The sequence below is a fragment of the Chiloscyllium plagiosum genome, unplaced genomic scaffold (genome assembly GCF_037043375.1).
Source record: "Chiloscyllium plagiosum isolate Xiang-an unplaced genomic scaffold, Cpla_swu_hap1 HiC_scaffold_14, whole genome shotgun sequence".
NCBI classification, from domain to species: domain Eukaryota; kingdom Metazoa; phylum Chordata; class Chondrichthyes; order Orectolobiformes; family Hemiscylliidae; genus Chiloscyllium; species Chiloscyllium plagiosum.
Window position 1 is genome coordinate 8,105,448 of NW_028270152.1, and position 16,504 is coordinate 8,121,951.

Consider the following 16,504-nt stretch of genomic DNA (forward strand, 5'->3'; position numbering starts at 1 on the left):
GTATTGCCTTCAATGAAATGGTGATAAGTTGATTTGCAGGAGGGGGCCTGTTCGCATTTTGTGTTAAACGGACCTTTGAGGACGTTACAAGGAGGCCATTATGTAACCCAATTTGTATTAAAAAAATTGGGAGATAGCTCTTGGTAATAATTTTTTTCCTGCTTACCGTGCTGTTTTGAGATGTGAATCAATGAGACATAGTTCAGACTGCCCGATCGTCAATGCAGTCAAACATGTTTTCATGTGAAATCCAGGAGCATATCGAGAGTGTTTGTGGGAAACAGGTGGGTGAGCAGCCAGACATTTATCTCATTCTTCAGGGTCTTCAGGTTCAGAAATGCTGGTGATTTTCCAGGCAGGTCTTGCACACCTCATGCTGTGTTGGCAATGCCGTGCCAATCATTAGTAACCCGGCTTCACGGACTTGCTCATCACAAGAATTCGTAGATCTCAGTGCCACCCAGACACCATGGATGTGAACTGTCTGTGCTTCACCATCCCCTATGACTTGTCTAATCTTCAACAGACTGGTGAAAGATTGCTATCATTGATAACGAGGAAGGTTATCCAAAATTATCGAGGGATCTTGATAGGATAGGGAAGTGGGCTAAGGATTGGCCTGGTCTCTCAGCAATATGTCAGCCTGGTTTCTCGGTGATAAGTCAGCCTGGTCTCTGGGCGTTACGTCGGCCTGGTCTCTTGGTGATATGTCAACCTGGTCTCTGGGCGTTACGTCGGCCTGGCTCTAGGCAATATGTCAGCCTGGTCTCTCAATGATACGTTGGCCTGGTCTCTAGACGATACGTTGACCTGGTCTCTGGGTGTTATGTCGGCCTGGTTTCTTGGTGATATATCAGCCTGGTCTCTAGGCGATACGTTGGCCTGGTCTCTCGGCGATTTGTCGACCTGGTCTCCGGGCATTATGTCGGCCTGGTCTCTGGACGATACGTCGACCTGGTCTCTCGGCGATATATCAGCCTGGTCTCTCGGCAATATGTCGCCCTGGTTTCTCGGCGATATGTCGGCCTGGTTTCTTGGCGATATGTCGGCCTGGTCTCTCGGCGATATGTCGGCCTGGTCTCTCGGTGATATGTCGGCCTGGTCTCTCGGCGATATGTCGGCCTGGCCTCTCGGTGATATGTCGGCCTGGTCTCTCGGCGATACGTCGACCTGGTCTCTCGGCGATATATCAGCCTGGTCTCTCGGCAATATGTCGCCCTGGTCTCTCGGCGATATGTCGGCCTGGTCTCTCGGTGATATGTCGGCCTGGCCTCTCGGCGATATGTCGGCCTGGCCTCTCGGCGATATGTCGGCCTGGTCTCTCGGCGATACGTTGGCCTGGTATCTCAGCGATATGTCAGCCTGGTCTCTCATAAATAAGTCGGCCTGGTCTCTGGGCGATATGTCGGCCTGGTCTTTCGTCGATATATCAGCCTGGTCTCTCGTCGATATGTCGGCCTGGTCTCTCATCGATATGTCGGCCTGGTCTCTCGGCGATATGTCGGCTTAGATCTCTTGGCGATAAGTCAGCCTGGGTCTCTTGGCGATAAGTCGGCCTGGTCTCTTGGTGATAAATCGGCCAGTCTCTTGGTGGCTATAGTTGTGTTTCGGCCCAGTATGTGAGTGGATCCTGACTGGGCATGTTCCTGAGGCACAGGAAGAGATGGGAGAGGCAGAATGTTCCAGCAGCAGCAATGGTATCTGTGGCGGTGGGGTCAGGCTGAGGTTCCTTGGTACCTTTATCCCTAAGATGGTACAATGGGGGGCAACATTATCCATTATACACGTGTACTCCAGTTCACCTATACTTCTGCACACCTGTACACCTGTATTTCTTTACTCCTGCACACCTGTACACCTGTACCCCTGTATACCTGTGCACCTGTACTCCTGTACACCTGTACTCCTTTACTCCTGTACACCTGTACTCCAGTACTCTGTACTCCTTTACTCCGATATGCCTGTACCCTGTATTCCTTTACTCTTGTACACCTGTACCCCTGTACTCCTATATATCTGTACTCCTGTAACCTGTTCTCCTTTATTCCTATACACCTGTACTCCTGTATTCCTTTACTTCTGTACTCCTGTACACCTGTATACCTGTACTCCTGTAAACTCCCGTGTCCCTCTACACCTGTACTCCCATTTCCTATATTCCCATACTCCTGTACTCCCGTTCTCCTGTACTTCCGTACTCCTTTACTCCTGTACACTTGTACTCCTGTACACTTGTACACCTGTACTCCTTTATTCCTGTACACCTGTACTCCTGTACCCCTGTTCTCCTGTACACCTGTACTCCTGTACCCCTGTTCTCCTGTACTCCTGTACCCCTGTTCTCCTGTACACCTGTACTCCTTTATTCCTATACACCTGTACTCCTGTACCCCTGTTCTCCTGTACTCCTGTACCCCTGTTCTCCTGTACACCTGTACTCCTTTATACCTATACACCTGTACTCCTGTACACCTGTACTCCTTTATTCCTGTACTCCTGTACACCTTTACTCCTTTATTCCTGTACTCCTGTACACCTGTACTCCTTTATTCCTGTACACCTGTACTCCTTTATTCCTGTACTCCTGTACACCATTACTCCTTTATTCCTGTTCTCCTGTACACCTGTACTCCTTTATTCCTGTACACCTGTACTCCTGTACTCCTTTATTCCTGTACTCCTGTACACCTTTACTCCTTTATTCCTGTACTCCTGTACACCTGTACTCCTTTATTCCTGTATACCTGTGCTCCTTTATTCCTGTACACCTGCACCCCGTTCTCCTATACACCTGTACTCCTTAATGTCTGTCCTCCTGTACACCTGTATACCTGTACTCCTGTACACCTGTACTCTCATACTGCCGTATCCCTGTGCACCTGTACTCCTGTACTCCTTTACTCTGTGGGGGCACAGTGTCTCAGTGGTTAGCACTGCTGCCTCACTGCACCAGAGTCCCAGGTTTGATTCCAGCCCTGGGCGACTGTCTGTGTGGAGTTTGCACATTCTCCCCGTGTCTGCGTGGGTTTCCTCCAGGTACTCCGGTTTCCTCCCACAGTCCAAAGATGTGCAGGTCAGGTGAATTGGCCATGCTAAATTGCCCATAGTGTTAGGTGAATTAGTGAGAGGGAAATGGGTCTGGGTGGGTTACTCTTTGGAGGGTCGGTGTGGACTGGTTGGGCCGAAGGGCCTGTTTCCACACTGTAGGGAATCTCTACTCCTGTACTTGCATAGTCCTGTACTCCTGTACTCGAGTAAAAAGGACAAAAAAAATCTCAATCTGAGGGTTTTCTACCAAGTGGAGGAGAATGGGATTCGAGTAGTTAAATGGTTGTTTGACCAGCATGGAAGTGATGGGCCGAAGGGTTTTATTGATGCTGTGGATTTCCATGACCGTGCCATTCACAAGAGAGCTCCATTGTTCATCACAGAGTTCAACCACAGCTTCACTGATGTTCCTGCCCCCTCCCAAACAGAAGGTCATGGGCTTTACCCCCAATCTGGGCTGATTCGGTGAGCACCTTGCGATGATTTATTTGTTAAGAATGTTGCTGTTGCTGAATTCCAGTTTGGTAGTTGGATTGTTCAGGGCTGTAAACTCAAATTAGCAACAATGGACAAACACATACTATGGAAATAATTATTGAATAGTGTAGCATTACAGACATGCTGCCAATTAATGTAACTCTATATTGTCACATGCTGCTATAATCCTCAGTTAGTGACTAACATGCTTCAGTAAAGTCATATAAAATGGGTATTTTTCCCTGGAGGTTATTCGGTCTTGATATAAATATTGGGATGAGGGATTGGAGGGAGGAGAGATTAGTAATTACGCTACATGATTCTGCACCATCTCCAAGGCGATGTCCTTCACCATGGGACCCGTTCAAAGGTCAAGTAGTGAAAGGTCATTACTGATCATGTGATGGCTACTGCCACTATCGAGCAGAACTGGACCAACAGGTTGTTGGTAATGTTCCATCCATCGCTGTAAATATGACAAACATTAACTCATTGAGTACAGCAACAGTTCCAGAGCTCAATTTTGTGTCCTGTTTTATATAGTATCCGTGAGCAGCGTTAGAGAAATATTTCAATGTAGATGGATATTTGAGTTCCCCTTTTAAGGACATTATCCTCTTACAGATGTGTCAAATCCCCGCTCGCATTCCTTCAAATTATTGGATCCAGAAGCAACAGATTGTAAGTTTCTGTCAACTCTGGTTTCTGGCCGGTATTCTACTCTCAAATTTGCATTTTCTTCCTTGTAGAGGGACAAGGGCAGCAGAATGTGGGAACATCATCAGCTCTAAGTACACCTCAAAGTCGCACAATTTGAGAAATGCAATGCATTTCCTCATTGCTGGGTCAAAATTCTGGTACACCTTCCCCAGCAGCAAGGTCAGAATGTCATCACAGAACAGGCTGCAATGATTTACCATCACCTCTTCAAGAACAGCATACCTGACAGGTTTCTTCCCCTTACCGAGGGTTGGTGCCCTCTGGTGGCACTTACATTCAAACCCCACCACGGCAGATGGCGGAATTTGAATTCAATAACCTGACGATACTGTGGCCTTAAGAGGTGTATTTTGTCCTAGCTTCTTTCAGGGAGAGATTGGGAGACAGGTACTGAGCAGTCTATGAGAAGATAAACAACTTGTAAGGCTTTGGGGTTTTTTAAAAGTAGAACAATAGAAGCAGCCTAAATGGGTGTGGTCCAGCTCTCACAGATCAAGGACTTTTAGTTTGCATTCAGCAATTGTTGCTGGGGTCTCAGCAGAGTTGGAAGGCAATGAATTTCTCCCAGCTGCTACACTATCTCTGAGTTTTCTCTCAGAATTGTATTTTGATGTTCTTTCCTCCTGGATTGGAGAACTGCATGTGAGACAGTCTGTTTGCCTTTTGCCACGGATGTGTTTAGGATGATACTATGTTGGAACAGTTACTGTTTAGTAGTAAGATAATCTATTGTTCTGTTAGGTTTTCCAGTAGATTAAAGTTATTCCAAATTCTTCTTTCTTTTATTGTGTTTTAACTATAGTGTTTGAATAAATTGTATTTTGTTTAACATTGATTAGTTTGACCAATCGAGTTGCATCTGGAATGCAGCACCTTGTATTTACCGTTGAAATAAGAAGAATTTGGGGTCTGGCTACCTTCTTAATATATTTTGAGGTGTCCGATCTGGTCCATAACAGTAAAAATCAGGAATTAAGAGTCTAATGTTGTCGATTGTTGAGAGAGAAAGCCTCTTACTCACGAAGGAAGAAAATCTGTCATCCTTACCTGGTCTGGCCTATATGTGACTCCAGACTCACAGCAATGTGGTTGACTCTTAGCCTCCTTAGGAGCAATTAGGGATGGGCAATAAATGCTGGCCTGGCCAGCGATGCCTGTGAATGAATAGAGAAATATTGTGAATAGTAATTTCAAAATCTTTCCACCCCCAACCTCATCCCTTGTCCAACCCTCCCTCTCCTCCCCGCCTCCCTGACCTGACCTAACCCAGCAAAAGTGAGGACTGCAGATGCTGGAAACCAGAGTTTAGATCAGAGTGGTGCTGGAAAAGCAGAGCAGGTCAGGCAGCATCCAAGGAGCAGGAAAATCGACGTTTCAGGCAAATGCCCTTCATTAGGAATGAGGCAGGGAGCCTCCTACCTGCGTCCACCTAGTACCACACCAGTTACCCTTCCCCCAGCCCCATACCTTCCCTCTATTTATTTCGGAGCTCCCCTCCCCGTTCCCAGTCCTGATCCGAAACGTTGACTCTCCTGCTCCTCTGATGCTGTCTGACCTGCTGTACTTTTCCAGCTCCACCTTTTGTTGACTGGGAAATGTTGTGCTTCTTCTGCTGGCTGCTTGGCTGCCTCCTGTTATCCTCATTCCTCAAGGCTGCTTGTTCACCAAACTCTTAGTCTTCCTCAGCTTCTTTTACTGTGGGTAGACTTGCAAGCTACTCCTGTACCAACTTGACAATATCTACCTTTTTGCTTCTGGATTTTGTTCTCTCTGGAAGGGATTCTCATTACATCTTAAACATTCGAAGGAGCTTTGTTTGTGTCTCTATTTGGGAAACTTTTCAGTTGACCCCAACCCCGTTTTGCCGAGATCATGTTGATCATGTGTAATCCCCCTCCTGGAACCTGCTACCTCGATGGCGAAGAGAGGCGGGGTGTGGGTGTAGCGCCAGTCAAGCCAGCAGCTTTGTCCTGGATGGTGTCAAACTGCTCGTGTGTTATTGGAGCTGCACCCATCCAGACAAATGGGGATATTCCATCACACTCATGACCTTTGCCTTGTAGGTGGTGAACAGGATTTGGGGAGTCGGGAGGTGAGTTATTTGCCCAGCCTCTGGTCTGCCCTTGTGTTCACAGTATTTATATCAGTGGTCCAGTTCAGAGACTGGTCGACAGTAATCCCCAGGCTGTTGATGCTTATAATGATAGTGAGAGGAACTTAGGCACAGAAGTAGGTCATTCGGCCCATCAAACCTGCTCTGCTATTCAGTGCAATCATGCCTGAACATCCTTTGTCCCATACCGTTTCCATATCCCTTATTATCATAGCTGTTTAAAAACCTGCTTGAAACATACTCAAAGACTGAGCTTTCACAGCCCTCCATGATAGGGATTTACAAAGATTCACAATCCTCTGACTATTCTTAATCCCGCATGGCTCGGATTTGTTGGTGGGGTGTTGGATACATCCTTTTTTTGATACACCAGGGACCTTTTTTTTTTAGATTCCCTACAGTGTGGGAACAGGCCCTTTGGCCCAACCAGTCCACACCGACCCTCCGAAGAGTAACCCACCCAGACCCATTTCCCTCTGACTAATGCACCTAACACTATGGGCAATTTAGCATGACCAATTCACCTGACTTGCACATCTTTGGACTGTGGGAGGAAACCGGAGCACACCCACTCAGACACAGGGAGAATGTGCAAGCTCAATACAGTCGCCCGAGGCTGGAATCAAACCTAGAACCCTGGTGCTGTGAGGCAGCAATGCTAACCACTGAGCCACCGTGCCATCCGAGCTCTGGTAACTTAACATCATATACATGTTATTCATAAATAGTACTGAAAGAAACCTTGAGGCTTGAATGGTGTTTATGCGAGGAACAGAGTTGGGAAGTCATGTTGAGGTTGTACAGGATGTTGGTAAGGCCATTTCTGGAGTACTGTATCCAGTTCTGGTCACCCAGTTGTAGGAAGGATACTATTAAACTGGGGAAGGTTCAGAAGAGATTTACCTGGACGTTGCCAGGTATGTAAGGTTTGAGTTATAAGGAGAGGATGGATAGGCTGGGTCCTTTTTCACTGGAGTGTAGGAGGTTGAGAGGTAACTTTATAGAGGTTTATAAAATAATGAGGGGTATAAATAGAGTTAATGGCAGTTGTTGTTTTCCTTGGATGCGGGGGTTCAAGACGAGGGGGCACATTTTTATGGTGAAAGGAGAGAGATTTTAAAAAGACGTGAGGGGCAAATGTTTTACGAAGAGGGTGGCTCACGTGTGGAATTACCTTCCAGAGGAAGTGGTGGATGCAGGTACAGTTGCTGAGAAGTTGTTGAGAAGACCTTCGGATGGATACGTGAATAGGAAAGGTTTGGAGGGATCTGGGCCAGGCAGGGACAGGTGGGACTAGATTAGTTTGGGATTATGTTCGGCATGGACTGGTTGGACTGAAGGGTCTGTTTCCGTGCTGTATGACTCCAAGACTTTATGGTTGCAACTCTTTCTAAAACAACAATCATCTGGAAGTCACCTTGACCATATTTGGCTTGATTTCAAGAGACATCATGAATATAAACATCAGGAGGTTTTGCTAATATTTTCCAAGACAGCTAGAATATTGCAAATAGTTCTGGGCGCCTTATCAACCTAGCCATGTGGTTGACTCTGAACTGCCCCCTGGGCATTTAGTGATGTGCATTAAATTCTGGCCCAGCCAGCAATGCCTACGCCCTGGGAATGACTAAAAAGTAACATTACCTCAACCACATTCAGATCTGTCTTTCTAAATGTGAATGCAGTACCCATATCTAAACATCATGGCCTGGCTCATCAAGATGCTGCTGCTGCCTGCTTCATTCATGACGCTCTTTCCCATCGATCTCCTTATCCTACTCCCCCCACCACATCCCAACTACGGCTGCCTGGTTTGTCTTTTCCTCCCTCAACGTTCACCGTTGCACCTCTGACAGTGTTTCTAAGTATCAAAATAGTTCAAAACAATTCCTAGGAGAAAGTGAGGACTGCAGATGCTGGAGATCAGAGTCGAGAGTGTGGCGCTGGAAAAGCACAGCAGGTCAGGCAGCATCCGAGGAGCAGCAGAATCGATGTTTCGGGCATAAACTCTTTACCAGGAAAGATGCTTGAAATGTTAACTCTCCTGCTTCTCGGATGCTGCCTGACCGGCTATGTTTTTCCAGCACCACACTTTTCGACTCAAAATGATTCCTCTCCCTGTTTTGATTTCACACAATTTGCGTAGATGCTGAACAGCGCTGTTGAAGTCCCAATGTGTACATGTGATGTGTTTTGGTTCTTGCAGGTAAAGATATTCAATAATGATCCTCTCAATTACCACGGACCGTATAGGATGAGATTCACTGTTCAAGTGTTACAAGCGGTTGCCAAACTGGAGAAAGTGGTGCCTACCATCACTTGGCCAATGTTGATTTTACACGGTGATGCGGATAAACTGTGTGATATCAGGGGCTCCTTCCTCCTGTACAAGCTATCGGCGAGCTCGGACAAGACTCTGAAGGTGAGGCTTTCTCTTCCCCTTGGTGTCCATTCCCAACCTCTGTGAGCCCCACATCATACATGACCAGTCTGTCCCAGTGCCCATCAGGGAATGCTGCTGGGCTCACCACCGCATATCCCTCTTTCCCTCCACTGTGAAACCTCCACACCAATGCTGTTCACAAGCTGACTTGGAAATATATCGCCGTTGCTTCACTGTCGCTGGGTCAAAATCCTGGAATTCCCTCCCTCATTGCATCGTAGGTAAACCCACAGCAGGTGGACCGCAGTGGGTCAAGAAGGCAGCTCACCCCCACCTTCTCAAGGGGCAACTAGGGATGGGCAATAAATGCTGGGCCCAGCCAACAACACCACATCCCACAAATGAATGTAAACTGGATTGATCCTATATTCATTTACCTCACGCTCTGTCAAAGCTCACAAAAAGAAAGCAGATTAGATTTTTTTTCCAGAGGTATCCCACATGCATGGGTGGCACAGTGGTTAGCACTGCTGCCTCACAGCGCCAGAGACTAGGGTTCAATTCCTGCCTCAGGCAACTGTCTGTGTGGAGTTTGCACATTCTCCCCGTGTCTGCGTGGGTTTGCTCCAGTTTCCTCTCACAGTCCAAAAATGTGCAGGTTAGGTGAATTGGCCATGCTAAACTGCCCATAGTGTTAGGTGTAGGGGTCTGGGTGGGTTGCTCTTCAGAGGGTTGGTGTGGACTTGTTGGGCTGAAGGGCATGTTTCCACACTGTAAGTAATCTAATCTAATCTTGAATAGTCCTTCAATCGTTGTTTTCTTTTAATCTCAACTTGTCCTAAGGAGCTGCGTAAAATGCAGTGGTACATATTGTAATGGCCCATTTTTCACCATTTATCAAAAGCCAATCCACTCTGCATCAATCAGCCCCTGTGCTCACTGACTTCTCAACTGATTCCTGATCAACAATCTCTTCTTCGTTTATGAATCCCTCCATGCCCTCGTCTCCCATCTCTGTTCTTCGCTTCAGCCCCACAACCCTGTCATTCTGGCCCCAATTCTCATCAAACTGGTATTGCAGCCTTCAGCTGACTCTGAAATTTCCCATCTAAACCTCTATAGCTCCTCTCTCTTCCTTTCATGTGCTTCTTAAAACCAGCCCTGTTGGCTTGTGCAAACATCTCTTCATGTAGCTTGGTGGCAAATTCTGTGCTAACAGTCCTGGGATGCATTGAGTACATTTAAGATAGATATATAGGAACAGGAGTAGGTCTTCCAGCTCAACAAGCCTATGCTGCCATTTTATGTGAACATTTAAAATGTCTATCCAATTTAATATGTTCTTATGTCACAACTCACTGGAGTCATGCACTGGAAATCTAAGTACAGATAAACAATTATAAACCATCACAACTAATTAAAACTCTAATCCCTTACACACACACACACACACACATACACACAAGAAGACATAGGAGCAGAAATTGGGCCAATCCTTCCCATTGAGTTGCTCCACCATTCAGTCATGTCTGATAGGTTTCTCAGTTGAACAGTGTCCAGCATCTACAGTCCTCCCTTCCTCCCAGTTGATACATTTCTCAACCCCATTCTCCCGCTTTCTCCCTGTAACCTTGACACCCTTGATCCTCAAGAACCTATCTAACTCAGTCTTAAATATACTCAATGACATGGCCTCCACAGCCTTCTGTGACAGTGAATTCAGACAGAAGTATAGACGAGGAAAAACTGGAGAGACAGCTCAGTCGTCTTTGTCCACAAATTTGGTTGTTGCTGATCCGAAGGTTGCTTCCTGGTTTCCTTGTTTCCAAATATTTCCCCCATTTTCTGAGAGGTACAGGGTGGCTGGTTCTCCTGTAATATGTCTCTGATTTATCAATTAATAGTCACAGCTTACAGCAACTGCTGAAGAAAAAGTCACTGGTTTTCTTCAAGTTAGAAATGCATTTTAACTGCAGACAGCAGAGAGCTTCTGGCCTAGAGTCATAGAGTAATACAGCATGGAAACATTCCCAACCTGAAACTCTTCAAAAAGAATTCTGTCTTTCTGTTATTTCACCAAAGTGAGTAACTTCACACTTGTTCACATTGTCTTCCATCTGCCAGTTTCTTGCCTGTTTAGACTTAGCTTGTCCAAAACCTCATGAAGCATCCTTGCACCGTCCTCACAAATTACAGTTAAAGTCATAGAGATGTACAGCACGGAAACAGACCCTTCAGTCCAACTCGTCCATGCCAACCAGATATCCCAACCTAATCTAGTCCCATTGCCAGCATTTGGCCCATATCCCTCCAAACCCTTCCTATTCATGTAGCCATCCAGATGCCTTTTGAATGTTGTAATTGTACCAGCCTCCACCGCTTCCTCTGGCAGCTCATTCTATGCATACATCACTCTTTGCATGAAAACGTTGCCCCTTAGGTCCCTTTTAAATCCCTCCCCTCTCACCTTAAACCTATGCACTCTAGTTTTGGACTCTTCTACGCTAGAGGAAAGACCTTATCAATGCTCCTCATGATCTTATAAACCTCTTTAAGGTCACCCCTCAGCCTCCTGCACTTCAGGGAAAATAAAGTCCCAGCCTATTCAACCTCTCCCTATAATTCAAACCCTCCAGTCTCTTCAAGATGGTCGTGGGTTTGGAAGGTGCTACTGGAGGAGCCTGGATGAATTTCTGCAGCGCATCTTGTAGATGGTGCACACTGCTGCTACTGAGTGTGCCTAATCTGATTGTGGCCTGAGCTACTTTCATGCTTTATTCCCAATAACCCTTGATTCTCTTGTTAGTCAAAAAACTGCCTTAAAAACTGTTCAATGATCAAAAGGAATCCTTTTCATTCCCATCATTGCCTCAGTGGTTAGCACTGCTGCCTCACAGCACCAGGGACCTGTGTTCGATTCCAGCCTCGGGCGACTGTCTGTGTGGAGTTTGCACGTTCTCCCCAAGTCTGTGTGTGTTTCCTCCAGGTGCTCCAGTTTCCTCTCACAGTACAAAGGTGCACAGATTAGGTAGATTGGCCATGCTGACTCGCCCATGGTGTCCAGGGATGTGAGGGCTAGGTTGATCAGCCATGGGAAATGCAGGGTTCCAGGTATAAGGTAGGCCCGTGTCCCTGGCTGGGCGGCTCTTCAGCGGGTCGGTGTGGACTCAATGGGCCAAATGGCCTGCTTCCATACTGTAGGGTTTCTATGATCATTGCTGGTATTTTGCTCCCAAATTAATGTTTCATTCCATTCCAGGAATGGAAATAGTATAGAAACTTTGGTCTTCGTTGCAATAAGATTTTAGTTGGACTCTTTCACCTACATCAGTTGGTCTCTCATGTGATGCTGTTTAGTCACCAGTATCTCTCCCTTCTGGGTGTGTTTCAGATCTTCAGTAAATGTTTCCACCTGCTCCATCGAGAAGTGCCGAATGTTACTCTGGAAGTCTTTGCATTGATTGGGAAATGGATCGCTGACAGGATGCCGCCAGTGGAACAAGACTGAACAGGCCTGTAAATGTGGACAGTTTACAAAGGAACCAGTTTCATTTATAATGGGGATGCATGTACAGGGGGGGAAGGGGGGCTGTGGGAAGAGGAAAACAAAATTCAAATTGCCTAATTTAACAAAAATTTGTTTGTTTTACCTCATAAAGAAAATTATGTTAAAAGGAAGTATTTGTTCAGCAACAGTTTTTCAATTAAATCTTTGATTCAATTAGTTACGACTGAGCCAGGGAAAGCTGTGCATCTGCAGACTTCCCTCTTTGTCTGCACCCATTGTTTCTGAGTTTGGAAAAAAGCCTCCCCTCTTCACTGTGGTTGACATTTCTCAATCCCAGTCTGCAGCTCACTATCTCAGGAGCCAAGGGGCCAACAGAATTGTAGGCTCCCAGCTACAGTGGGTGGATTGGGAGTGCGGCAGAGGGACAAGAGGGGGTTCAAATCAAAACAACGGTGTCCTCTTAGATCTACCATCTGTAAGCAGTTGCTGATCACCAGCCACACTGCTGCCAGGGTATTTCCCAATACCAGTGTGTTACACTGCAAAGCTTCCTCACTCTGCTACATAGTGTGTAAATGAGACCACTTCCATTTCCATATAATGCAAACAGAATTGTGAAATGCATTGCTAAAACACTAATATACCACTTGGAAAGAGTCAGTGGTCCCTCTTCTGATACAATTGATTTCCTGAACACTTTTAAGACTTTAAAATTGAGTGTCAAACACAGAAGGGAAGTGCTGATTTGATTTGAGCCAATGTATCTCTATGATCCACATGAGACGTGTTCATCACTGTAATACAGAAAGACTCCTAGTTCCTGAAGTATCAGTGTAATCTGATTACTGATACTTGTCAGTGGAATGTTCAACAATTTCTAACAGACTTATTAAATCTCTCCTTTGCTGTAAGATGTGTTCTGGTTTCTCCAGTTTCCCCAGTTACTTGCTAAAGAGTGTGGCATATTCAATTATTGAGAGCTGATCAATGTCTGGCACCTGACAGCACAGATGGAAGATATCTCAGGGGAGGCAAAGTATTGACTTCAGTTCAAAGAGTTGATGCTGTCCTGGGTTGAATGGGCAGAGTCTCTGGATATGTTCCCCCAAAACCCTACAATCTCACATTCAAAATATTGGTCACTGGGATCCCAATCTCTCAATCACAAGAGTCACAATATCGAGATGAGAAGGTAATGAGAGGGGAGTGGAGGTAAAATGACAGACAAAAACATTGAGAAATTGCTTTGTTTGCAAATATACTGTAATGACAAGTATTTTTCAAAGACTCAGTGAAATCAACATTTTAAAGTAATTCTCATGTTGACCTTGTTTATACTGCAAAGTTATTTGCTGTACTCTCTAATCCTGAACTATTAAACACCAATAAATCTGATTTGCTTCATATGTACAATAAACTGAATCTGCTGCCTGTATATCATGTGTTGGGTTGTGCTCTAATGTGGTGCTTTCATGTGAACTCAAGCCAGATTTCTTTAATAGTAGCTGTTAAACAATGTTTATTGTCACACTGTAAGTGATGGTAAGATTATACACCAATACAATTTGAACTGTACAGAATTCTTCTTAATAGAATTCTAACACATGACCACTAAGGTCACAGTGAAATTGCAGCTAATCTCAGAAGGTTGTTTAATTTCTGTTTTCCCTGTATCTCAAAAGGCAGGCAAGACTTGCTGAGGCTTGCCAGCAATTTCTGCTTTTGTTTCTAAAGAGAGGGTTATTGTTATTGCACAATATGGAGGTGCCGGTGTTGGACTGGGATGGACAAGGTTAAAAGTCACACAGCACCAGATTATAGTCCAACAGGTTTATTTGAAATCACAAGCTTTTGGAGTGCTGACCCTTCGTCAAGTGCACTGCTGGATTATCTAACTTTGTCCCTACACACAGTGTAAGCATTGGAGCAGTCAACTTCACAAATGCTGTCAGGCCTGCTCACTGCATTTTCAGCGTTAATTCCTGAGGGGTTGGAGTCACATGTAGGCTAGCAGATGTTCTTCCCTGAATGTTCTGGTTGAGCTGAAAGGGTTTTCGTACAAATGATGCCGTGATCCTGTGTGCAGTTCTTCTGCAGCCCGGAGTGGTGCTGGCAATGGTCAGAAAGTGGGGAAGATTTGGGAAAATTGGAATCTCAACATTGAAAGAAAAGTTCTTGATTTTCCTTTTGCGGTTTAACCAACAAGTTCTGAATCTCACAAATCACCTTATGTCCATGTGTTTGCATCGCACTTTTGACCTCGCAATCCCCGCTATCGCCTCCTTCCTGAGAAACTGAATGGTGCCAATTCCAGAGATTCCTGAAATTTGGAAACTGTAACCAGGTGGCACTGCAGGGCCTCAGGCGCCACTGCCCTCACCACAACGAGTCCGTGTGCTCCATGGGAACCATCCCTCTCTAACTTATGTCAGGATTTCACTCTGGAGCTCAGAGACAGTTACAGCTGTACGCTCCTGGCCAGGTCACTTTGTCCGCACACACTCTCACACCCATGCTCACACACATACACATGCAAACACACTCTGACGTACCCCACGCACACACGCACACATCCACACACACACTCTTACGCACTATGCACACATACACACACACTCTGATGCACCCCAAATACATGCTCACACAAACACTCTCACGCACCCCACATACATGGTCACACAAACACTCTCACGCACCCCACATACATGGTCACACAAGCACTCTCACGCATCCCACATACATGCTCACACACACACTCTCACACACCCCCCACACACACAAACATACTCACGCAGCCCACAGACATGCACACACCCCCCACACACACACGCTCACACATGCATACACACACGCACATCCACCCACATACATGTGTGCGCATACACGCACACCCACCCACCCACCAACGCACATACACATATATGCACAGGACGTATTTAATGGCTGATAATGTATTTTCTTCGGGCTCAATCACTATGCACTTGGGGGTCTACCAGCTGTTCTGGACCAGACCAAATGCTCTTACAATGTCCAGCCAATCTTTGCACTGCGGAAGGAAATTGGAGCACCCAGCAGAAATGAGGAGAGTGTTCAAACTTCATACACTGGATTCGAACCCAGGTCCCTAGCGCTATGCAGCAGCAGTGCTAACTACCACACCACCCCGAAGAATGGGCTGCCATGCATTGGCCAGGAATCAAGCCCAAATCTTTCATGTTATTACATAGTAGCACTGAAACAGTTTGTCTCAGCACTTTTCAGAATCAAGAGTGGGTCTCTCATGAGCTTGTATCGTGTGCAGTAAGAAATGGCTGGATGAGGATAGCTATTATGTCACAGGATCTGATGTGCTCTATTTCAGCACAAGGGTCAACAAATAGCTTACAAGATTGCTGCCCACGCTTGTCTTACGGAATGTGGAACTGTTATTGTTAAGTCGAGATTATACTTGGGGGGAGGGGGGAGAATAATGAGATAACGACGTATATCAACAGTGATGTGCTAGAGTCTGAGACAGCAGCATGATTCTGTACAAGGGAGAGATGGAGCACCTCACTGTAGAGCATGTATCATCGGAAAAATAAAAGGTGTCAGGCGGTAGTCACTCTTAAGTAGTAAAGACTTATATGTACATAAGGCCGCGTGTTACTTGATCCAAATAGGATCTAAAAATGGAACTAAATGACTTGTTTCCGTACAGTCCAAACTTACAGGATGTTCGTTGATCTCTGAGAGCTGCCAGCCTGGTTCAGGTGCAGCTTGAAACTGATGGTGCTTTTGAGTTGCACATGAGGCATTTTCCAGTCCCAACAGCCCTCTGTACTCCTTAAACTGACCTCGATGACCTTAGCAGTTCTGGGATTCTATTTCAGATCCAATCTGGTCAACGTAAAGGCAGTTTTAGTCGGAAAGAGGTTTAGTTTTTGTCACAGTCTTTTATTATTAATTCATTTATGGGCTGAGTGCATCGTTCGCCAGGCCCAGCATTTATTGCCCCATCTCTAATTATCCAGAGGGCAGTTAAGAGTCACCCACATTACTGTGGGTCTGGAGTCACATGTAGGCCAGACCAGGTAAGGATGGCAGTTTCCTTCCCTAAACACATTAGTGAACCTGATGGGATTTTTCCTGACATTTGACAATGGATTCATGGTCATCATTGGACTCTTAATTCCAGATTTTTGTTGAATACAAATTCCACCATCTGCTGTAACGAGATTTGAACCTGGGTCCCCGGAACATTACCTGGGTCTCT

General features: G+C 45.8%; 1 protein-coding gene across 1 annotated transcript in view; it reads left to right on the forward strand.

Moving 5' to 3' along the window:
- LOC122558808 (monoglyceride lipase-like) overlaps nucleotides 1-13,660 on the forward strand; it is a 53,342-nt gene extending 39,682 nt beyond the window's left edge. The window contains exons 5-6 of the mRNA XM_043707590.2: nucleotides 8,565-8,780; nucleotides 12,133-13,660. Coding sequence (XP_043563525.2) covers nucleotides 8,565-8,780; nucleotides 12,133-12,249 — 333 coding nt within the window. The 3' untranslated portion in view covers nucleotides 12,250-13,660. The remainder of the gene's footprint in view (nucleotides 1-8,564; nucleotides 8,781-12,132) is intronic.
- The last annotated feature ends 2,844 nt before the right edge of the window (nucleotides 13,661-16,504 follow it).